At 36.2% G+C, this 25,569-nt stretch overlaps 1 protein-coding gene across 2 annotated transcripts in view; it reads left to right on the plus strand.

Annotated features, from left to right (window-relative positions):
- Positions 1-20,542, plus strand: part of DHX9 (DExH-box helicase 9) — a 64,816-nt gene extending 44,274 nt beyond the window's left edge. For both annotated transcript variants that reach the window (XM_077157193.1, XM_077157194.1), the window contains 14 exons: positions 2,337-2,493; positions 5,692-5,792; positions 7,008-7,221; positions 7,403-7,497; positions 7,774-7,847; positions 9,066-9,218; positions 11,602-11,762; positions 12,554-12,665; positions 13,112-13,273; positions 13,382-13,509; positions 14,853-15,082; positions 15,234-15,349; positions 16,208-16,408; positions 19,898-20,542. In XM_077157193.1, the coding sequence (XP_077013308.1) occupies positions 2,337-2,493; positions 5,692-5,792; positions 7,008-7,221; positions 7,403-7,497; positions 7,774-7,847; positions 9,066-9,218; positions 11,602-11,762; positions 12,554-12,665; positions 13,112-13,273; positions 13,382-13,509; positions 14,853-15,082; positions 15,234-15,349; positions 16,208-16,408; positions 19,898-20,231 (2,238 nt within the window). In that variant the 3' untranslated portion in view covers positions 20,232-20,542. The remainder of the gene's footprint in view (positions 1-2,336; positions 2,494-5,691; positions 5,793-7,007; positions 7,222-7,402; positions 7,498-7,773; positions 7,848-9,065; positions 9,219-11,601; positions 11,763-12,553; positions 12,666-13,111; positions 13,274-13,381; positions 13,510-14,852; positions 15,083-15,233; positions 15,350-16,207; positions 16,409-19,897) is intronic.
- Positions 20,543-25,569: the final 5,027 nt, after the last annotated feature.

Below are 25,569 nucleotides of genomic sequence, written 5' to 3' on the forward strand. Positions count from 1 at the left end.
GACTGGTTAAAACATTTCAGATAATTAAAATACAGTTAAGGAAAAGATACCATTACAATTTTGAGAGTATCAGATACCTAGGAATAAATCCAATAAAAAGGCAGGTGAGACTTCTCAGAAAAAATTATAAAACTTTATTATAAAACATTAAGAAAAAGACTAGATCATGTCCATGAATTAAAGAACTTAATATCATATAGCAGATACCAGTTCTCCCCAAGCTAATGTATAATTTTAATTTTAATGTAATTCTAATGAATATCCTAGTAGAGCTTTTCAAAGAACTTAAGCTGATTATAAATACTTGTAAGAAAGATTTATGGGCAAAAATACCAGTAGTTCTGAAGAAAAGTAGAATGGCAAATCTTACTTTACAGATATCAGGACTTGTTTTGAAACTATAGTTATTAAGACAGTATGGAACAGGGATTGATTGTATGACAGTGGTGGCATATCAAATTAGTAGGAAAGGGAGCAGGACTGGTCACTAAATGGAGCTGGAAACAAATGTTTAGTCCATAAAGAAATGGTTGAAATTGAATCCCTACGTCATAACCAAATGCAGAAATCAACTCCTAATGGACTAAGGACTTAAATGCCAAAGCAGTTTTAAACCTTAAGTAGAAAAAGTAAACATCTAGACATTGTCCGATAGAAATAGTGGAACACACGTTATTTTAAATTTTCTAGCAGCTACATTTAAGAAAGTTTAAGAGAGTCAGGTAAAATTAGGTTATTTAACCCAGTATATCGAAAATATTTTCAGCATTGTAGTCAAGAAAAGAAGTATGTTATTGAAATTATGTGCATTCTATTTCATATGACTTCTTCAAAATCTGGTGTGTTTTTATACTTAGAGCACATCTCAATTTGGAATTACCACATTTCATGTGCTCAGTAACTGTAAGTGGCTAGTCACTACTGAACTGGGCAGCATGGTTCAAGATCTTCTGAAAGAATTTTTTAAAACATGAAAAGCACTGGTTATAAAATAAAAAATCATCTTCATTTATATGAAAATAATCTGTTAATAACTGTAAAAGAAGCAGCCAACTGGCAAAAGATTCCAAAACATTCAACAAAGAATTAGCTTAAAAATAAACTACAAATGAATGAAAGAGGAAGCACATTTGGTCAATGAACACAAGTTGTTCAACATCATTGGTGAGTAGGAAAGTACAGATTAAGACCACAGTAAAGGTAATTCTTTATATTCATATGATTAATAGAACTTAAACGATGGTACCAAATGTTGAAGAACATGTGAATCAGCAGAATCTCTTTTCCACTGCTACTGGATAATATAAATTGGTGGAAATTTAGGAAAATAGTTTAGCATTACCTCATGAAGTTTAACATTTACACACTCTCTAGTAACCTGCAGTTACATACCCACTCATAGCCTTTGGAACTCACGTATGTTCAACAGCAGACACAAATAAGAATAATATTCATATCAGTAAATGTCATAATAGTAAAATCCTAGAAACAACTCAGATGCCTGGGAAAGTAGGTGAATTAAATTTGTATGTTTGCACATTGGGTTATTAAACAGTCAGAAACAGTGACTGTAATAGTACATATGAATGAATCATAGCAGTGTTACATTATATGAAAAAGAAAATCTCAAAATATTACATGCAATATTATGCTTTCCCATAAGGTTAAGAATAAGTAAAATTTAAAATATATTTGAATATTTATATTAGGGATCCATGTAGATGAAATGAAAACTATTATGAAAAGAAAATACAGTTCTGGATGGTGGTTAACTCTGATTCAGGGAGATAGTGGGTGATGGGGTGGGGGGAACCACACAGCCAAACATAAGTTACCATCCAGGCCCTAGCTTTCTTGTTGGTTGGTGGGTTTATGGATGTTTTACATTGTTTAAAAAAAAAAGTCTCAGCCACTATTTTGTTTGAATGAACTTTGAAGTAAGACATTTTTAATTTCATATTATTAGTCTTACAGGTTAACTAGTTTCTGGTTCATCATGGACTTTTCCGCTACTTTTTTAGTTATGTGCCTGCAAATTTAAATTTCAATGAAAATGTTGAGATGAGTTCTTTGTTCTCATTAATGATTTTTCTCCTTTCTTCACCGGAATAGTACTCATTTCTAATCTCTATAGCTACTGGGCTACAACTAGTCTTAGAAATCCTCTTATGGCATTCCAATGTAACCCATTCTCTTCCATTTCTATAAAATACCTAAAAACTTAGTTTCACTTATGACTTGCAGCTGTTTAACATGAGAAATCTTTTAGGCATAAGGGTTAGTTAATACTAACTGTTTATAACGTTTTTTTTTTATTTGTGGTTGTCTTTTAATAGACTGACTTCCTTTTGGTAGTGTTGCGTGATGTGGTTCAGGCTTATCCTGAAGTTCGCATTGTCCTCATGTCTGCTACTATTGATACCAGTATGTTCTGTGAATATTTCTTCAATTGCCCCATCATTGAAGTTTATGGAAGAACTTACCCTGTTCAAGGTAAATATCATGGGGGTGGGTGGGAAGAATGAATATCATGTTTTGAATACTAAGGTTTGGATTTTTGTAATTCTGGAGACTGAAGTGATAGTCAAAAAGACATTTAAAATACAAACCAGTTTAGAGTATAGCATGCACCATAGCATTCTTGGGAAGTTTTTTTTTTAATATTTTTATTGGCAAAACAACATACAAACTCATTCTTAACATAGGAACATTCCATACTTGGTGTATAATCAGTGGCTCACAATATCATCACATAATTGTATATTCATCACTATGACCATTTCTTAGAACGTTTGCATCACTCCAGAAAAAGAAATAAAAAGAAAAAATTTAAACATACCATACCCCTTACTCCTTCTTCTCATTGACCACTAGTATTTCCATCTACCCAATATATTTTAACATTTGTTCCCCCTATTTTTTTCTATACCCCTTAACCACTCCTTTTCATTGATCACTAGTATTTCAGTCTACTCAATTTATTTTAACTTTTGTTTATTTTTTATCCATATTTTTTACTCTTCTGTCCATACCATAGATAAAAGGAGCATCAAACACAAGGTTTTCACAATCACACAGTCACATTGTGAAAGCTGTATCATTATACAATCATCTTCAAGAAACATGGCTACTGGAACACAGCTCTACAGTTTCAGGCACCTCCCTCTAGCCTCTCTAATACACCTTAAACTAAAAAGGGAATGTCTATATTATGCATAAGAATAACTTCCAAGATAACCTCTTGACTCTGTTTGAAATCTCTCAGCCCCTGACGCTTTGTTTTGTCTCATTTTTCTCTTCCCCCTTTCAGTCGAGGTTTTTTCTCAATCCCACGATACTGAGTCCCAGCTCATTCTCATTCTAGGATTTCTGTCCTACATTGTGTGGAAGGTTTACACACCTGGGAGTCATGTCACACGTAAAGAGTGGGAGGGCAATGAATCTGCTTGCCATATTGGCTGAGAGAGAGAGGCCACATCTGAGCAACAAAAGAGGTTCTTTGCAGGTGACTCTTAGGCCTAGTTTTAAGTAGGCTTAGCCTATCCTTTTGCGGGGCTAAGTTTCATAGGAACAAACCCCAGTTCGAGAGCTCAACCTATTGATTTGTTGTCCCCACTGCTTTTGAGAATATCAGGAGTTCTTCAAATGGGAAAACTGAATTTGGGGGGAAGTTTCTTGTCTGTAATTTTAACCAGGCAGTGGTAGTTATCAGTTACAGTCTGAGGAGTGGAGACCAGGTTTCCTTCAGTTTTTGAGCAGTTTGCACATCAACAAGTTTTCTGGCCTTTACCAAGCTTACCTTTTAAAGTTATAGTATAGGGTCGTGTATAATTTGGTTTTTAGACATTCGTGGGAGGAACTGTTTAAAGTTTAAGCAACCCAGGACAGTGCAATAGTGGCTCAGTGGCAGAATTCTTGCCTGCCATGCTGGAGATCCAAGTTCGATTCCCGGAGCCTACCCATGCAAAACAAACAACAACAAAAAAAATTTAAGCAACCGAGATCAAATTAAGTGGAAATTCCTTAGCGCCAGAGCAGTCAGATTTTGAAATGAGATTAAGGTAAGTGTTTCGTGAGCAAGCAGAAAAGTTTGATTTTTTTTGATAAGTGAAAGCAAAGTTTCAGTTTCTTTAGATTTTATCATCATTTTTTCTAGGGCAAGACTTTGTTTAAAAAACAAAAAAAGACAAAAGATTTGTTAAAAAAAAGAATTATGGTAAAGTTATATAGGGATTTGGGATGCTAATGGTGGAAGCCAAGTTTCTTACTTTTGCAGTAGGAGGTTATAGAGAAATAGGAAGGAAAGCTAGAAAGAACCATGTTGTACTAGATTACAGTCAGAGACACCAGTATGAACTCTTGTTTAGTTAAAAATAGATAGAAATGGGTAGATATGGAAGTATTTGCAGATATGTGTGTATACCTGGGTTAGTTTACACACTATATTGCCTAGCTCTGTCTGTTGAGAGGGCATAGAGATGTGACCACCCCAATAGCAAGGAGCATGCCCAGCACCTAGAACTTGATTTATAATACCATTCTCCCATAAAAAGGAACCAGAACTCCTTGGATGAATGTCTCATTCTGTGGCTGTGGCAGAGAATACACAGGATGAGCCTGCGCATCTTGTATTGCCAGAAAATGTATGCCACTTCCCCCTTGAGCCCACAATAAAGGGGGGTAAAGGAACACAGGAGCCAATCTGAAAGAGATCCCCGTGGCCAAAGCTGGAACAGTTCTGCAAAAATAAATAACACAGTATTGAATTATAGCCTAAGTGTGAAACATCAGTGAGGCTATACCAATATATATGTGATAGGATAAATAAATACATCAATGAGACTATACCAATATATATGTGATAGGATAAATAAATGGGGAATAGAGATCCCCCACACAGAAGAATTCCAAATAATGGATAACTTATGTAGATATTGCCACCCCCACCCTGCCAAAAAAAGTTTTAACTCCCTAAAACTTGAGTGGGCTGTGATTACTTCTAAAGAGTAGAATTGAAAAGAGGGGGTGGGGGTGAGGATGTAATTTTACATTGGAGAAACTTTGTAGGCACTACATCAATCATGTTGATAGTATATACTCTTGATATGATGGGATGAGAATGTCACTTTGTAGGGGAAGTTACTAATTATAGGAAATTTCAGAGCCCCTCAGAGAACCTTGGGCATAATTGAGTATAATTGATCAGCAGATCAATGCCTTAGCATTGATGTCCCTCTTCAAGGTAATGGCTCAAGGGGGCCTTTTTCATTTCTGCATCCTAATAGAGAATACTGTATTGAAATTATTTATTTCCATATGTAACTCCCACACCAGAATTTGTTCCTTAAGAGCAGAGACAATTTTATGTTCGTAATTGAGCTGTACAACATAGAACAAGTGCATATTAGGTACTCCATAAATATTTGGTTGAATATTGTACACCAGAGAATACCCAGCTGGCTCTGTGGGAGCATATGTAAGAAATACTGCACCCTCCGTCTAGGTCCAAGAGAGGAGCTCTGATTTTAATTAGGAAAATAAAAGTCTGTTGCCACTGGAATTTCTTGGCAATTGTGAAAAATCCTACTGAAGAGTTTTAAGGTAATTTTAAACTATGAATTAGCAGGTGTGTGCAAGATTGTTCCATTCAGAAAGTTGATATTACTTACATTCCTGCATTGTCTATGGCAGAATATTTTCTAGAAGACTGTATTCAGATGACCCACTTTGTTCCTCCACCAAAGGACAAGAAGAAGAAGGATAAGGAGGATGATGGTGGTGATGATGATGATGTAAGTGGATTTCATGAAGATTTGTCATTGTGGACAAATTGTTCTTACAGGGAATGATTTTAGTAAAAAATCATTTTTTAAAAACTGACTATGCCTGTCTTTGAATTAAATAATCTATTTCACTCCCAAAGAATTCCAAGTTCAATGACAAGCACTTTTCTACCATGAGTTAATCATCTCTGGCATAAAGATAAAAAGAAAAACAATAAAAGGAAAGAGATGTTTAAAGCCCACACGTGGTTAAAGACAACTCCAGTGTGTAATGTAAGGCGTTGCTACTCAGAGTGTGTTCTGTGGACCAGCAGAGCCTGAAAAAGTGGTAGAAAGGCAGACTCATGGGCCCCACCCAAGATCTTCTGAATTAGAATCTGAATTTTTAACGTGATCCCAGTTGATGCATATATATAAAAAAATTTTTAAAGCAGTAGCTGTGGTCCAAAATTAGAGTGATTCTTTGATTATATTATCGGTTGTGAGAATATTAAATTTAGGAATTAATCTGAGATTTCTTGAGAAGTAACAAGAGAGAAAAGTGACCATTATTTTATAGTGTTTGAAAGTTGATGAACAAATGATAATATAAAAAAATGTACCTTGGACCTGGAAATTTGAACGGAACAAATACTGTATGTAAGATAGCCAGCAGTCACTTTGATGGGAAATAGCCCAAGATGAGATTTTTTAAAATCAGAAGACTTGAAGATGTAAATGAATAGAAACTTGGGAAGTTTAGTAGGAAAAAAAGACTTATTTGTAGCAGGTTAATTTTTCAACACTGGGGTTTTGTTTATCATTGATTGTGAGGCAGACTTTGGAAAAATACAGAATATGACTATTTTAGAAGTACTTGAAGATGATCAAAGATTATCTAAGTCATAGGAGCAATTCATTAATCCCTAAAGAGAAGTATTTTTGAAAAACCAAGAGCTTATTATCTTTTATGAGAAATGAGAAATATACTTGTTATAAGAAGCCATTATTAGAAGTTAAATTTAAAAGTTTGCTTGAGTTTTAGTCATGTCTTATGGGGAATATTAATCAGTAAAGAAATGCACTGCTTCTTGTGTGATAAGCTCTACATCTGTATAAATTTCTTCTCAGCTAGAATTAATGACATATTTGTCATTTTAACATAACAAATCTAGGAGACTTATCTCATGAGCCTTAATTAATTTATAATGACAATCCAAAATACATCTCCCTATTTTTTTGCAGGCCAATTGCAACCTGATCTGTGGTGATGAATATGGTTCAGACACAAAGTTGAGCATGGCTCAATTGAATGAAAAAGAAACTCCTTTTGAACTCATCGAGGCTCTTCTTAAATACATTGAGACCCTTAATGTTCCTGGAGCTGTTCTGGTTTTTCTTCCTGGCTGGAATTTGATTTATACTATGCAGAAGCATTTGGAAATGAATCCACATTTTGGTATGAGTCTGAATTCTCACATAGTTAGGGTGGAAATGAGAATTCTTCCTGGGTCATAGGCAGTATATGAAAACCCAGAAAATTTATTGTTGTCTCCATTTTTTAATAAAAATGCATAGTGGAGATCAGTTTTAAACCAATCTCCTAGTTCTAAGTCCTTAACCCTTCTTTATTGTTATAGGAAGCCATCGTTATCAGATTCTGCCTCTGCATTCTCAGATTCCTCGTGAGGAGCAGCGCAAAGTATTTGATCCAGTACCAGCAGGAGTAACAAAAGTAAATATTAAACATTGCCATTATGGGATTGCAAGTGTAAGCAAATTACAGTTCTTCAGAGTGTTGTCAAAACTTAAAAAAAAATTTATAAGCCATCTAAAGCAAGGAAGTGAAAAGTATGTCCTCTCCTGAAACTTAGTAGATTTTTCATTATCAAGTCAGTGGGTGAAGAATTTTTTTTTTATGATTCTTGACATTTGTGGTATAAGCAAATCAGTCCTTTCAAATACATAGTAAGAGTATTTTTTAAAGTGTCATTTTTCTATTTTTTCACAGGTTATTTTGTCCACAAATATTGCTGAGACAAGCATTACCATAAATGATGTTGTTTATGTCATTGATTCCTGCAAGTAAGTATCCTGAGAACCTGTTTTCCTAGACTAAATCTTTTGATTGTTCCAGTGTTACCAACTGGAAATTTATCTGGTGTCAGTTAACAGCATGAACAACACTTCATTTTTTAATTTCTCTGTTCATATACCTTTAAAATTATCATGCATCTACATACACTGACTTATGGGCTAGTTAATAATTAAGAGTGTTTCTGTTCATATTGAACATTGCAAATCAGTTAATGCGGTAGAAAATGACAAAGCTTAACACTGTCTTCTGACTTCTCCCCACTGCTCTTACCTGCTGGTGTTCTGCTCTTTTCCCATTGGATATTTCTGTTGACCGCTGTCATAAATTAGTATGCTGGTTGGTGTATAAAGAAGACATAGTAGATATCCTTACAGGACACTCATTTAAGAATTAAAAGCCTTCATATTTGGTCTGAGATGAAACTGGGAATACACGGGGGAGACTGTATTTAGATAAAGTAATTATATGATAACTGATAAACAGGACAGCAAGCTCAAAGCTTGGTTTTATCTGGCCAGCTTTTGCTCCCTATTTTCTGCCTAATTACCTCACCCTGTCCTTCAATTGAAAAATATTTCTCAAGGCCTACTTTAGGGACTGTAGAAGAGCATTCATCTCTTTGGGCCAGTCCTTATTTGTTACTGCCTTTATGTAATGCTGAAGAATTCTGAGGTTTCTTAAGGGTTCAGAAGAGCCTTGTAGATGCCACTTAGTGAGGTTTGGTATCAAATATGCCACATAATCTGTTTTAGCACATGCCCTTTAGATCATACATAGCCAAAAAGTAATACAAATTTTGGAATAGATATGACTTGAATAATTATCAGTTCTCTGTATGTTGTATGCTCCACATCTTATTTTTAATGTTTTACATTTATTTGTTTAATGTTTATAAAACCCTGTGACCAAGAAAAAAAAAAACCCTATGACATAGGTACGAGTAATAGCCTCATTTTTAGTTGAGGCACAGAGGGATTATGTAACATAACCAAGGTTATCCGGCTGATAAGTGACACATGTATACTATATTGCCTTTTAGTAGTTTGACAGGAGAGCGCAGATTAAAATTGCTGATTTTTATTTGTGCCATTCACAGGCACCACTAGTAGACAGGGCTATCTGAAAAGTGTCTACCGTTTAGTGAAAATGTGATCAATATTGATAATACATATGAGTCTTAAAATTAACCACTGATTTCTCTTTAGGCAGAAGGTGAAGCTGTTCACTGCTCACAACAATATGACCAACTATGCTACAGTGTGGGCATCCAAAACAAACCTTGAGCAGCGCAAAGGGCGAGCTGGCCGTGTACGGCCTGGATTCTGCTTTCATCTCTGTAGCCGAGCTCGTTTTGAGAGGTAAGACCAATTCTTAAATCAAGGTTGATGTTTCTTTTATAACCCCTTTTCGCTTTTAACTCCTGGCCTGCTCTGCCGTAAACTTAATTCAAGAAGTAAATGTGTCCAATTAAGTATATTGGAGAAAGCTTAACTTGGATAGGAAGATGGTGGTAAGAATGGAAAAGGAGGAATCAGAAATTGCCAATCATGGCATATTTGATACCAGTGTATTCTTTATTAATAATTTTTTAAAAGGAGGATATATAAATGTTATTTTGATTCTATGTAGCTTTTTATCACTTTGGAATTTCTGATATTTGTGGAATATTTTTCTGAAAATTTTAAGTTAAAATATGCCTTTATATTTATAGAATGTATGTTTTCCGTGTTAGCACATCATCTGCCTCATAATGATCCTCATCATATCTCTGAGAAATAAAATTGAGGATAGAATTTTTTTATAGACACTCTTAAGTATGAAATACAACATATATACAAAAAAACAATAAATTTCAAAGTACATTGTAACAAGTAGGTATAGAACAGAGTTTGATATGGATTACTCTTCCACAATTTTAGGCTTTTCTTTATAGCTACTCTAAGACACTGGAGACTGGAGACCCTCTGTTGGATGAGAAAAAGATAATCAAATATGTACATTTATGTAAACCTGAGTTACCATCTGGAAATCATAGATTTCTGGAAAGTAATCTTAGTATGTGAAACTTCTGTAGAATCTCAGATAGAGCCGTAGGTGTTCTTTAGGGTTAATAGGAATGGTTTTGGTTGGGGTTTGGTTGGGGTCTAGGATAGCCTTTCAAGTCTATTTGAACTCTCTTAGCCACTGATGCCTTGTTACAATTCTTTTCCCCCTTTTGATCAGGAAGGCAATTCCATGGTTCTACGCCCAGGCTCATCCCTGGGAGTCATCTCCTACTCTGCCAGAGAGACTTTCGCCCCTGGATGTTATGTGCCACATAGTGGGAAGGGTAATGATTTTACTTGAGGAGTTTGGCTTAGAGAGAGAGACCACATCTGAGAAACGAAAGAGATTTTCTGGAAATAATTCTTAGACATAACTATATAGGTAGGCTTACGTACTCAAGAGGGTAGTTATTTAGATTAAAAAGCTAATACTTAGGTAGTTTAGCTAACTTAACCAAGACTATACCAGAGCCAGGACTGAAATCCAACTGTCTGAACTCCTTGTCTGTTTCCATTTGTACTACAGGACCTTTTTGGGAATGTTTGTGAATGAAACTTATTGGTTAAAAGTATCTTTATCTTTCTAAATCATAGGTTTATTAAGATGTGTTTAATTGAATGCTTCTGAAATTTCTGTGGTATATATTAGCTTTAACTGGTACTAATGAAAGGTCGAATTAGGGTTTATGTTGTTTATAACAGTAGAATACTGTGAGATTGATTATTTTAGGTGACCAGACCTATATTATATGCTGAAAAAAATTAAACTTTGATTTGCTTTTATACTGGTGACATATGGTTCCCTAGCCATTTAAGTGTAGGTTTATTTCTGGGGAAACTGGCTCCAACTAGAGAGCTACACTTACCTACTAATTAATAATGGCATAAAGAGACCTTTAGTAAGAAAGTTTTGTTCTTTCTCTATAAGGTAAGAAACATAATCAGATATGTACATTTAGGTAAACCTGAGTTAAACTGATCTAAGACTGCCAGCAGTGTTGGGATCATCTCTAAATGGTTCCATTGAATCTTCACCATGAAGTTTATAAGAAATAACCCTGAATTAGAAATGAAAAGACCTGAATCTTTTTGCTTTTTGTGCCAAATACATTAAAACTCTCAATATTTATGCTCTTTAAGCCTCAGTTCCCCCTTCTGTAAAATGAGATTGTTTCCTAACCTCTCTGTGTCTGTTTCTACAGTTGTAAAAGGAAGACAGAATGTACTATCTATACATAGGGTTGGTTTGAAATTAAATTAGTTAATAGTGTAAAATACTTAGAGTAGTGTTTGGCATAGAGTATGCTCTCAGTAAAAGTTAGCTGTTATTGTGAATATTGCTTTATAATAATTGTATTTTAAATTTGAGAGGGTTAGATGATCTGTAATAATATTCCCAGTGCACTAGGATTGTATAAACCAGTACAAAAGTTGGGGAGATGTTAACGTTAGCTCCCATCTTCCCCAGAAGTCTTGCTAGAATATTTAACCCTTGTCAGCTGGCAAGAAGCTATAGGTGGGGATTGATAAGAGGCGGTTTTGGATAATTGTTTCATCCTGTTACAGCTGGAAATATCATCAAGCTATAAAGGCAGTGTCAGAAATTTCTACTCACACACTTAAGAGGACCTTGTCAAGAGGATTTTAAACTAAAATCTGTATGTGGGATGGCTAATTTATATTGGCTTCCTCTTAGACTTGAAACCCACATGACGCCAGAGATGTTCCGAACACCACTGCATGAAATTGCTTTGAGCATAAAACTTCTGCGTCTGGGAGGAATTGGTCAATTCCTGGCCAAGGCTATTGAACCTCCACCTTTGGATGCTGTGATTGAAGCAGAGCATACCCTCAGAGGTACAAATGCAAACCTACTTAACAGACATGTTAAATATATCATCTGTCTTATCCTGGCAAATAACACTTAACAAATGAATCAAGAAGGTATAGTCAGTGAACAGAGCTGTGATAATGCTTCCAGTGTTGCCTTATTATGTCCTTAGTATGGTCCATATACATGAAGGAAGGAGTTAATGTTTTATTTAGGAAAAAGAAAAAAAGAAAGGGCAAGATAGCCTCTCTTAACCAATATACAAAGATCAGAATTTGAATTTGATACCCATGCATTTTTTAACATTAATCCCTTAGAACTCCTATTTAGGTTTTCTTATCAACCTTATTAGAGGAGCAGTGTAGCATAATGAAAAAAATAAAGGCACTGGAGCTGGAGTAATCTGAATTTGAATTTTTAATCTAGCATTCACCTGTTATGTGAACTTTTGCTCTTTTTCCTCCAGGTTTCATTTCTTTCTAAGAATCATCAGAAATGGTTGTGAACTTACATCACATGTATATACTCATGCTGCTGTTATGATTATTGCTGGATTTGTAGACTTCTCATGGATTGTGTTTTAAGCTTTATAACACGCTCTTGCTCTATTTAGTATCATCTTCATATAGGTGCCCTAGAGTTTAGTTTGAGTGATGAGAACCATTGGTTATTTATGGGTATGATGCTGGCAGAAGGCTTGACTAAATGATGAAGTTTTAAGTATACTATCCTGACCTAATCTATGAAGAAATGTTTCACCTTTGCCTAGGTTAAATGGGTGTTATAACTGTTTATGCTCACAAATATTTCCCCACAGAGCTCGATGCATTAGATACCAATGATGAGTTGACTCCTCTGGGACGAATCCTGGCTAAACTCCCTATTGAGCCTCGTCTTGGCAAAATGATGATAATGGGATGTATATTTTAGTAAGTGCTTTGTTTTATTGCTGATAGTTAAAGAGTAAAACAATTTCACGATCTTATACCCTGCTCAGAAAAAGCTGAGTATTTTAAATTGAGATAATTGGCAATCTAGGTAAGGGGAGGAGAACACCAAAATGAGAATGAGTAATTCTAGTAGATGAACATCTGGGTCCAAAATGTTAGGGGAGAAAGAACTAATTTCTCAAAAGAGGTGCATTTTATCCCAGGAGGTTAATTTAGTTGTTCCATGAAAGAATAGCATTAGGAAAAAAGGTTTATTTTATCAGAAAGTTTTGAAGATTTAAGAGATGTATTTAAATGTAAAAGAGAAAATGTGAAAGAAAAATATAACACTTGGTCATGATTAAAAGCTATTTAATCCTGTGGTCAGCCAGCTGCTGGCCACAGGATAATGCTCTAGACTGAACTTTACTGTATGTGTGTTTCAGTGTGGGAGATGCTGTCTGTACCATCTCTGCTGCCACCTGCTTTCCAGAGCCTTTCATCAGTGAAGGAAAGAGACTGGGTTATATCCATCGAAATTTTGCTGGAAACAGATTTTCTGATCATGTGGCCCTTTTATCAGTATTCCAAGCCTGGGATGATGCTAGGTATGGCCTTGAGAGTTAATTGTAAAATTTGGGTGGGCCAGCTCTAGTTTTTAATCTGTGTCCATTCTCTGGCCTCTGAAAATGACTTCTTATATCTGTTTATTTTAGAATGGGTGGGGAAGAAGCAGAGTTACGTTTTTGTGAGCACAAAAGACTCAATATGGCTACACTAAGAATGACTTGGGAAGCCAAAGTTCAACTCAAAGAGATTCTAATCAATTCTGGATTTCCAGAAGGTAAGACTCAAGACTCCTCACATTCTTAAGATATGTCTAAAGTGACATTTATATCTTATGCAAATTTCGTACCAGTGTATTTTAGCTTCAAACTTAAGACCCTATGCTTTCTCTATGTTCCCAACTTTTTCTAGGTTTATTTGAACTATTGTGATAGCAGTTTTTTGCATTAATTCTGTCTTTAAAAAGGCAGTGAAATGCTGAAAGACAAAGTGGCACATAGATGATAATAGCTGTTTTAAAAATTGTACTACATTGGTTAAAAGAAGTTATATTTTTACCTCCTTTTTATCTTGAAAAGAATACTGATCCTTATTTCAGAACCTTCAGAATGAGCAATTTGTTGAATTACCTTAAATAATGGTTTGAGAAATGATTTATCAGTCTGCCCAGGTTTTTTTGTTTACTTGAAATAAATTCCTCCAAGTTATATTTAAAATGACTTTAAGCTTTTAGTAGTACAGAGTACTTTTTATGATATATAGTGCAGAAACTGTGATTCAATTTTTAATTCCTTGTTATAAAGTTGAGATAAGTATTCACTTCCAATTAAGTTATTAGACAGAATTATTTCCTAAAACATTGAGAACTGGAGTGCATAACCAGAAACAGGACTAATTTATTTGAAAGACAGAAAGGTAAATTTTTCAAGAATATGATCTAAGTTAACTAAACATAGTTGTTCCTTTCTAAATATTTTTGTAAACTGAATTTTAGCTTTTTTCAAAACCAAAGGAAAGGGGAAGAATATTTTTTATGTCCTAGAATCTTCATAACAATCCTGGGACATTGATGTCATATTCCATTTTATAGATCAGGCAACTGATACAGAGCTTTAAATTTTTTGTCCAATCTCATTTGATTAGGATGTTGTTAGACTAGAACTCAGGTTTGTCTAGGACATGGTTTTAGCATTTCACTGACAGGCTTTCCAGGAAATGATGATGTACTCATGAAGTATAATCTGGGTGAAAATATCAGCTCCTTCATCCCAGTGGGTGTCCCCTTGGATTGTCACTCCATCTTCTTTAGAAATATAATAGCGATTTAAAAATTCTAGTGAAATACTTAGTGTTCCCAACAACATAGCTCTTAATCTCAGATGTTTAATGGGGAGGATTTTGAAAAGTAATCACCCCAAGCTTATGTTGTAGTTGAATCTATAAAAGTTCTTATTGTGGAGACTGAGCAAATGTTCTGCCTAAACCTGTTTTGGATGTAAGGGGTCTGAGGAGAGAAAGCATTATAGACAGGTTATTTGAGAGAGGAGTCCGTTCTAATAGTTTGGCTGTGGTGTGAAGATTAGCCAATTATCTGATCTTTAACTCCATTTCTCTTAACAGACTGTTTGTTGACGCAAGTGTTTAATAACACTGGACCAGATAATAATTTGGATGTTGTAATCTCTCTCCTGGCCTTTGGTGTGTACCCCAACGTGTGCTATCATAAGGAAAAGAGAAAGATTCTCACCACTGAAGGACGTAATGCACTTATCCACAAGTCTTCTGTTAATTGTCCCTTTAGCAGCCAGGATATGAAGTATCCGTCTCCCTTCTTTGTATTTGGTGAAAAGGTAAGAAGTTTTATAAGAGTTTACATTGGAAATTCAAATTGTCTTTGCTTATTAGTGGGGATGAGTTTTAATTTTCAAAGCATGCCATTCTATGGCAGTTAATTGGCATTTGGAATGTCAACTAGTTCCTCTAAACTCTCTCCATCTCCAGATTCGAACCCGAGCCATCTCAGCTAAAGGCATGACCTTAGTGACCCCGCTACAGTTGCTTCTCTTTGCCTCCAAGAAAGTCCAATCTGATGGGCAGATTGTACTTGTAGATGACTGGTATGTAGATGACTGGTATGGATTTTCAGATATGAACTACAAACTCAGTTCATCTTAAAATTGAGATGTGGTGTAATTCAGCTGCTAATTCAAATATCACATTTACAAAACATGGCAGAATTTGCTGGCACAAAGAACATTACTTTTTCTTGGAGAGTAGTAAATTATGACAGTATGGGTCATTGTAAAATAAGTCCTTAGATTGGATTTTTATCAATAGAAGCAAATGCATTAGGAACTTGAACCACATCTACCATCATCAATGCTGCTACTAAGAAGTTAGAATGTAATTGGAATTGAGGTACTAGTTACGTCCTCTATTAGAGACAAGTGGAAAGCATTGGCAAAAATGGAATAGAACTTAATGTAGGTGCAACCGTATCCTTGGAAACTATTCCCACATTCTGAGTCTTGTTTTTTTGGATTTTTGTTTGTTTGTTTGTTTTTGGCATGGGCAGGCACCAGGAATCGAACCCGGGTCTCCGGCACAGCAGACAAGAACTCTGCTATTGAGCCACTATTGTCTGCCCTCTTATTTTGTCTTTGTTTTTTTGGTTTTGGTTTTGGAGGCTAATGATTTGTATTACTAACAGTATTGTGCCTGGGGGTCCTTAGTGTTTTTAAAGTCCTGCTAATAGTTAACAGTGAAATTGAAGAGATTAATGTAAATTATTATTACTGGTTGTGTGTATACCTAATCTTGGGGCCATTGCAATAGCTTAAAGTATTGATACTTGGTGTAAACAGTTAAATTTATTCCATGACTTGCCATAAAACATGCCATGTGTGAAGTTGGAAGATTATACTTTTTTCTATATGCACATCTCTCATTTTTCATTTTTTCTTTTTCAATTTTAGGATCAGACTCCAAATATCCCATGAAGCTGCTGCCTGCATCACTGCTCTCAGGGCAGCCATGGAGGCCCTGGTTGTTGAAGTAACCAAACAGCCTGATATCATCAGCCAATTGGACCCCGTAAATGAACGTATGCTAAACATGATCCGCCAAATCTCTAGGCCCTCAGCTGCAGGCATCAGCCTTATGATTGGCAATGCACGGTGAGTACCACATTAACCTCTGTTTGAACCAAGCAGGAACAGTAATCTTATACAGGCCTAGAATTCCCAGTTAGTTACTAGAAACCCAGACAAACATTGAACATGGAATTTAGTTCTGATTAACACACTCACAACAAAAGAATTTTGTTTACTTTTGTCTCTCTGTTAATAATCTGTTACTTCAGGGCATATTAGAGATAGAAGGATGCCTTATAAGAGATAGAAGGGTGCCAGTTCACATATGGCCCAGAGTGAACTTCATCACTGGAAAGTGACAGAGCCTGGACAGTCCTCTTTCACTGTACTTTTTGCCATCTCTAAAGAAAAAATGATGAGGGGATAAATTACTTCTCCCTCAAATGAAAAACTCCTGGGTTTATCTTAGGAAAATAATGGATGTATGGATATCTTAAAGCAAAAAAGTACAAAATTTCTCGTTTCCATTTTTTCCTCCTTCTGAATTTTTCTTTTCCATGCATATTTTCATTATAGTTCATCTATAATAGTTCATAGTTCATCTATCTGAACTATTTGATGCCTACAGAAAGCCAAAAGATTAGTACAATGAACACTCTTAGAGTCTTTTTTTTTTTTTTTCCCTCATATGGGCAGGCACCGGAAATCGAACCTGGGTCTCCGGCATGGCAGGCGAGAACTCTGCCTGCTGAGCCACCGATGGCCCACCCACTCAGAGTCTTAACTTAGATTTACTTTCAGCATTTCTTGCTTTCATATATATATTTATACAATACTATATACAGCTTTCATATTTATATTTATATAGTACACACACCCGTCTTTTGCTTAATCATCTGTGATTAAGTTGAAGACATTGTGACATTTTACATTAATTTATTTGATCTATCTTTTAAGAATAGAGCCGCAACACCATGATTGCACCCCCAAAATTTAAGAGCTACAGTAATGTATCAAACATATTCAGATTTTTCTAGCTATCACAGAATGTCTTTTCTAGCTTTTTAAAAAATTTCCCATTAAAGATCACTTATTGCATGTGGTGGTAAGCTATTATAATTTTAATCTACCAGAACTGCTGTGCACTTTATGGATTCTGGTTTCCCATTTGGTTTATAACTGAATTAATTACTTTTTAAAATTTATTGAACACTTAGGACATTGTGTATGCCAGGTCCTATAAGTACTTTTTTAATGTTAACTCATTTAAATATTTGGTCTACCTATCTAGGAGGTAGGTAAACATTACCCCTTTGTTCTAGTTTGCTAGCTGCTGGAATGCAATATACCAGAAGCAGAATGGCTTTTAAAAAGGGAAAGTTAGTAAGTTGCAAGTTCACAGTTCTAAGGCCGAGATAATGTCCCACTTACAGCATGTCTGTAGAAATGTCCAATCAGGTATCCAGGGAAAGATACCTTGGTTCAAGAAGGCCGATGAAGTTCAGGTTCTCTCTCTCATCCGAGAAGGCACATAGTGAACACAGTCAAGTTTCTCCGTCGGCTGGAAGGGCACATGGCAAGCAAGGCATCATCTGCTAGCTTTCTCTCCTAGCTTCCTGTTTCATCTCCAAAGGTCGATGGCTTCTGGTCTCTCATGGCTATGTCGTTCTTCTCGGGCTCTCTCCGAATCTTCTTCATTCTCCAAAATGTTTCCTCTTTCATAGGACTCCAGAAACCTCTCAAGAACAACCCAAATGGGTGGAGACATGTCATCATCTAATTCAGCTTAACAACCACATTCAATTAAATCATCTCTAGGGAGATGATCTAATTATAGTTTCAAACATACAGTATTGAATAGGGATTATTCTGCCTTTACGAAATGGGATTTTGATTAAAACATGGCTTTTCTAGGGGGCATGCACCCTTTCAGACCAGTGCATCCTTCAATATGCATGAGGTAACAAGGCACATAGAAGATACCTGCTTAGGGTCATACAGCTAGTAAAATGGTAGAGTTAGATTTATACCTAGGTACTACGGCTCCTTAAACTTATTTATTCTGCTATACTGTGGTCCTCCAACTGGTCAAATGTATAGAAGATTTGTTGAGAAGGAGAATGAATGTTCAGAAACAAAAATAAAAAGTAGATGTCATGAGGCAGATAAGAGTACATACAAAGCTTCATGGTGTTTAGTTGAGGAGAGATTATTTTTGGCAAGAAACGTGGTGATCAGAGGCTTCATGGGTAATCTGCTCCATGAAGGATGGTATTTATATATACAAAGAGGTGGTGTAGAGAAAGCCATTAGGACAAAATTCCAGAGACTGGAAAGCGGTAAGATAAAGATAAGAAAAGGTTTAGGGTATATGAATATGATGGCCTGAAGTACAGTAGGAGTAATTGAAATGGGGAAAGTGAATAAATTAAACAGATTTGCCATAGAATCAGTAGGAATTGGTGATAGATTAAGGGAAAGTGGGAAGCAAGGCAGTGAAGGAGGGAAGACGAAGACCACAGTCATTTCTGATATGTGTAGCTGTGCAGTGGTAGTTCTAGTCCATAAGAAAAATCAGCAGTTTGGGCCATACTGAAATGGAGTTATTACCAAGGCTATTACACATTTTAGAGTTAATGCAGGGAAATATTTGATAATAAATACCGAATAATTTTTTGCCATCTCCAGGAACCTCTTCCTAACATGATATTTAGTACATGTTCTCCTAAAATGGTATAATAATTGAACCTAGTGAAGAAGACCCATTGCAGAGTTATAAGGACATGCTGCCAAAACTCAAGACCTTTGAGAATGAAGTAGAAAGAACTTTAGAAAACAGTTATAGTTGATACCGCCTCCTTTGTCTGTCTTGGAGTAGCAGATTTCATTTCATTTTGAATTTGTATATTTGACTTCATTCCTTTTTTTTTTTTTTTTTTTGTTAGAGAAGTTGTGAGTTTACAGAACAATCATGCCTAAAATGCTGGATTTCCATATACCACCCTATTAGCACCTTGCATTGGTGTGGAACATTTGATACAATTGATGATAGCACCTTTTTTAAATTGTGCTATTAACTATAGTTCATGACCCAACTTAGGATTCACTGTTTGAATACTTTAGTTCCATGATTTTGTTTTGTTTTTCTTAAATTCTGTTATCATATATACAGAATTTATTTATTTGTCTATTTTCAGTTGATGAACCCTTAGATTGTTTCCATCTTTTGTGTATAATGCTGCTATGAACACCGGTGTGCAGATGTCAATTTGAGTCCTGTCAATCCTTCTGGGTCTATACCCAGAAGTAGAATTGGGGGTCATATGGTATTTCTGTACTGTGCTTTCTGAGGAACTACTAAGCTGTCTTCTGCAGCATGAGTGTTTCTGTTTCTCCACATCTTCTCCCACACTTATAATTTTCCTTTTGTTTAATAGTGTCCATTCTTGTGGGTGTAGGCTTCATTCCCTTTTTTGCATTAAATTTTCAAATATGACTAAATGAGTACATTTGGTGAGTAGTTGAGAAGTATTAAGAATGTTTTACTAAAACGATGGTTTTCTTTTCTCTTAGGTATGGAGATGGTCCCCGTCCTCCCAAGATGGCCCGATATGACAACGGAAGTGGGTACAGAAGGGGAGGTTCTAATTATGGTGGTGGAGGCTATGGTACCGGAGGCTATGGTGCCAGTGGTTATGGCTCTACCTCCTATCGGGGAGGATATGGTGGAGGTAGTGGTGGAGGCTATAGAGGAGGTTCCCGAGGAGGCTATAGAGGGACCTCTAGAGGAGACTACAGAGGATCTAGTGGAGGCTACAGAGGAACTGGGGGATTCCAGCGAGGTGGTGGTAGGGGGGGCTATGGAAGTGGCTATTTTGGACAAGGAAGAGGAGTTAGTGGCTATTAAATCGTGGTTATGTCAGTGCCTACTGTAGACAGTTAAAAAAAAAAAAAGCATGCTTTGTATTTTCCCAAGATACTAGTTTACCACCAATTAGTAAGCCTGTTTTCCACTTGTGTCTTTCATTGTAGTTTATGGAAACCAAGCACATAGATAACATTAGTGATTTTGTTTATATTATGTAAAATATAATGATTTATTATAAAACTACCACAGTTTGTATTTTTTCTTTAAGAAGTACAGATTTGCCTTTTAAATTAACTTGATATTTTCTTGGCTTTAGTTTAATAAAATAGAAAATAAAGTATTACACTCAACACTGGTTCCATATTTGATTGTTGGTCTTACACGTTAGAATAATTTTACAATGTCAGTTACATCAATTAGTTTTAAACATCAAAGGGAAAGATTGTACTCTGTGTTTTAAAAGTATACCTAGTAATATTGTTACTTATAGAAGTTGAAATAAATAACCTTGAAGTTGAATTGTTATTCTTGAGGTAAATACTGGGTATTGTACAATTCACATGGACCTCTGCACCTGAATGAAACTGTTCTGACTTAGAACTGGACATTTTGGCTTTCTCCCAAGCTTTGCTTTGAAACTCTGTTGAAGACCAAGGTTGGCATTTTCTAAGTTGTTTTCCAGCACAAGAATTAAAGGCAATATAATCAATCCACAAATCTTCAAAAGATTATATTTAGGGAAGAAAGTAAGAGAAGATTCACCAGTTCATGAAGTTTAGAATTTGAAGGGGAAAAGATATTTGAGAACTAATTGTTAACTACATTAACATGTATCACAAAAGACATTTATGAAGCTAATTAATTTTTATAGAAACAGTCATAGTATTTTACAGTTTCCAAAGAACTTTAACTAGTTTCTCATTTAGGAGATGGCATAATATCATAGAGATTGCAAACACTTTGGATCAGACAGACCCGGGTTCATATCTTAATTCTGCTATCTGTCACATGGGAGATCCTGGACAAGTTCTACTTTGTTTTAGGGTCTTTTTCAAGGTCTTCTCATTTTCTATATGTCATTTAAATAATTTTTTAACAAATTACTGTCAATAAGCTGATGATTCCTATCCTTCAGACTCCCAAATTTGCATCTCCAAATGAGATTTCCTTTCTAAGCATCAAACCCATATAGACAGCTGTTTACTGGGCATACATCTCTGCTTAGATATCCTACAGAAATTTTAAAAACTCCATACTTGACAGCTGAAGAACTATCCCCCACCCTCACTGCTGTATTCTGGTTCTTGCTTTCATGCTCAATGGTTACTGATAGGAATTTCGGATACTTAGTTGCCTTTAATTGACTAAGTCATATGTGTTACCATATGTGATCAGTTCTTCCCGATCTAGTCCATGCTTTGGGAACCAGATTCCTCTATTTTATTTAGGCTCTCAGCTTTGACTTACAGTACAACCTCTTAACTGAACCTCCTGCCTACAGTCCTGCCCCTCTACAATTCATTTTCCACGCTGCACCTTAAGTAAACATTCCTGTAAAAGTTTAATCACAACAGCTTCTACATCCCCATGTGAAACCATTCAGTGGTTCATACTACCTTTATGATAAAGGCTAAACTCCCTGCTCCCTCCTTCACTCCCCCTCCATTCTCCACAGCTATAGCTAGCCATACTGAACTTCTTTTGGCCCCATCATTGGACTTTGCTTTCTCTTGTCCTTTGCACATGTTATGTTATTTCACATAAAAGGCATAAATCCAATTATGCCTCATTTTGCGGGTAATCATCCCTCCAATAGCCTCGCTAGAACTGAGAAATGGAAAGATGATCAAAAAATGGCCAAAAGAGATATCCAATTACGTTTTCTTGAGCTTGAAAGAACCACCAGGCAAAGGTCTAATAATTGTATGCACATTTATTTAACTATTTCTCTGTGTAGTTCCCTCCTCTCCTGTTGCTGTATTCTCTGCCACACAGACTCCAACTCCCTCCCCCAAACTGCAGTCTCTTCAGTTCAGTGAGACTGCTGTGTTGTAGTTGGTTCTCTCCTTCTGCCATAGTTAGGAGGTACCTTCTCAAAGTCAAGAGTGATTGTAGGACTCACATCATTTGTTTTTCGTGGGGATCACAGTTTTGCATTGCCTTTTGTCCAGTTGCTGAAAACGGTTCATTCATGTATCTGGAGTTCAATTTTCTAGTTGTTTACATGGGAAGAAAAGTCAAATATCAGTCTCAAGGCTGTAAGTGGAAATCCACTCAAGTCAATTTTATTGTCAAAGAATCCATTATGATGTAAACAACCAGAAATAATTCCTTTCAAGGAATAGACGGCACCGGATGCTATTTGATTTTTCAGATTGATACCTTGTAGTATCAGCCACGTTATCACAGTTCCTTTCTTTTCTCAGCTATCCCCCTACAGCCTGGCTAGAACGTACCATTTGGTTTAAGGGTTGCCACAGCAGATGTAAGATGATTGGAAAGTTTCCCCAAAGCAAGAGATGATTCCCTGCCCTCCTCTTCCTCATTCAGGAGATAAATAAATGGCTAGAAAAAGTAGGGTGAGAGAATTTGGGAAGAATGTGTGGAAAGCTGTGAAGTTTGTGCTCACCACCGCTTCTCTGTCGTACACATATACTGGGGTAGGGAGCCATGATGAGAGTTGGTACTGACAAAATTGTGCCTGCCCTGAAAGTTTAGTCAGGCCTATGACTGAACCTGGTTTCCACCCAGTCTGTCAGTGGTTGACAGTTTGCATGGTTGATATCTTTACTCTGCATTTGTAACTGAGGGTTTTTACACCCTAAGCTTCCTTTGGTGCTGAGAATTTCATGGAAAGGAATATCTCATTTCCTTTGGGTGCAGATTGATGCTTTGAAGTTAATTGGGAAAAGAAGTCTATATGCAGTCTTAGGAAACCATGCTGCAGAGCACTTTGGGTCAGAAAATTTGTGGGCACCAAGCATGCTTGAGCAAACAGTTACAAACTTCATGGAATCTCCCATGCCATGAACCCACAAGCAAAACTGGATGTCATCACCTAAACCAAAAGAATAGACCAGGAGAACATGAACAGTTTGCCAGCTTGGGGTTAGCCCAAACGACTAGAAAGAGAATACTATAGCTAAGCACATATGTAAATGTCAATTTCCTCCTATAAATCAGAGAGAAGTGGGATGGGAAACAGTAAATAAAACTAGAAACTGGATTTTCAGTCACACTGGAATGGACTTAGGACTTTTGATTTTGATTGAAGAGAAGGTCAAAGATTTCTGGACCACATGGGAAAATTTACTATTGAATCTTTCAGTTAATTGATTGAGGTCACCTGAATTCATCATACTACTTTAGTAAGGGTTTTGCTATAAGAAAATATGTAAAAAGAACCTTTACTTTCTGAGAGGTAGAGTGAACAGTTTCCTAGTTGGCCTGAGATTAAGTAGCTTCCTGAGTCACAGCATTTTAAGTGTTAAAGTGGAGAAAGTCCTAGGCAAACCAGGATATATTGGTTGCTAGGATGAATCTTAAATTGGAAGTCTTTTGGGAAATTTCAAACTTGAAATTCCATATTTCTTTCAAACCTAGAAATAAACTTAAGATGAAACTAACAGTGGAATTAACTACATAATCCAGTGTTTAATTTTTCTCATTTTAACTGGTAAACCTGTAAAATAATGTTTTTCATGTTAATTGTAAAAATGTATACTAGTTATTTTTATTACTTTAGTAATTGTAATTGGTTTTAATAGTTTAGTAATTGGTTTTAATAATTCAAATGATTACGAATTCATAGCTCTTTCTATAAAATAATAGGAAGCACAATAAGATTAGGTTAGCCTTTTGATTCTAATAAAATCTAATTTTTTTTTCAGCCAGCCAGAACTCCCTTTAGTATTTCTTGTAGAGCTGGTCTCTTGTTAACATATTCTCTCAGCCTTTGTTTGTTTGAAAATTTTAATCTCTCCCTCAGTTTTTTTTTTTTTTTTTTTTCCTCACATAGATAGGTACTGGGTCTCTGGCATGGCAGGCAAGTCTCCCTTAGTTTTGAAGGACAGTTTAGCTGGGTACAGCATTCTTCACTTTGCATTCAGATCTTAAATATATTATACCCCGCCTTCTCTCCTCCACAATACCAGTAGTTCAAATTCAGTCGTATGTGGTTTCCCTTGTATGTAGTAGATTGTTTTTCTTTTCCACTTTTAGGATTTTCTGCTTCTCATCAACATCTGACAGACTGATTAGATTTGTCTTGAGGTCAACCTATTTGGATTTATTCTATGTGGAGTTCATTGGGATTCTTTGGTTTGCATATTTATATATTTTATAAATATAGGTTGGAAAGTTTTCCCTCATTATATTCTCCACTAATCTTTGTAGGCCTTTATTCTTCTCTTCTCCTTTTGGAATATCAGTGATTCTTATATTTGTATGCTTTATTTTGTCCATCTCCCTGAGATCCAATTCACGCATTTTTCCATCTTTTTGTCATTTGCTTCTTTGAGTGTTCAGAATCAGTTGTTCTGTCCTCTAGTTTGCTTATTCTTTCTTCTGCCTCTTCAAATCTGCTGTTGTGTGTCTCTAGTATATTTTTTATTTCGTCTGCAGCATCTTTAAACTCTGTGATATCTGCTATTTTTCAAACCTCTTTACGCTTTTCTAGTGCTTTCTTGATCTCCTTAATCTCATTAGCCATCCCACTGATTTTATTTAGTAAAGTTTTATGAACACATTTGATTAGTTATTCTAAAGTCTTTGTCTCCTCCGATGTTTTAATTTGATCATTAGACTGGACTGTACCTGTCTGCATCTTCATATGGTTAATGATTTTCTGTTGTCTTAGTGGCATGTAAATATCTTTATAGGGTTACTTCGGATGTTGATTTCCTTCAGCAGTCTAAAGCTTTGTATTTGCGGAATAAGTATAAAGCAGGATGTAGGGTGCAAGGCAGAACAATCTGGTGACAGGTTGTGCAGGTACACACGCACAGGTCAGAGACTACACTGGTACCTGTGTGGTGTTCAGGTCATGAGGTTATGAACCTGTGGTGTGGGGGCCATGGGGGTGAGATGCAGCTCAGGCAGGCCTTGGAACACAAGAGCAAGGTGCAACATGGAGGACACAGGTAGGGTGTGGCAGGACGCAGATGGGGATGCTGAGCAACTGTGCTAGAGCTGGTATGTGGGCAGGATGTGGATGGGTACGTGAAGCGTGTGGGTCGTGCGTGTCAGGGTGTAGGGTACAGGACACAGAAATCGGGACACAGGGAGGTTTGGGCATGGGAGTATCCTTGCTCAGGAAGGGTTCCAGGGGGGCCAGAATGCAGATGTGTGATGCGTAGAAGTGGGGCACAGGTCACAG

The sequence above is a fragment of the Tamandua tetradactyla genome, chromosome 4, assembly GCF_023851605.1.
Source record: "Tamandua tetradactyla isolate mTamTet1 chromosome 4, mTamTet1.pri, whole genome shotgun sequence".
Taxonomy (NCBI): Eukaryota; Metazoa; Chordata; class Mammalia; order Pilosa; family Myrmecophagidae; genus Tamandua; species Tamandua tetradactyla.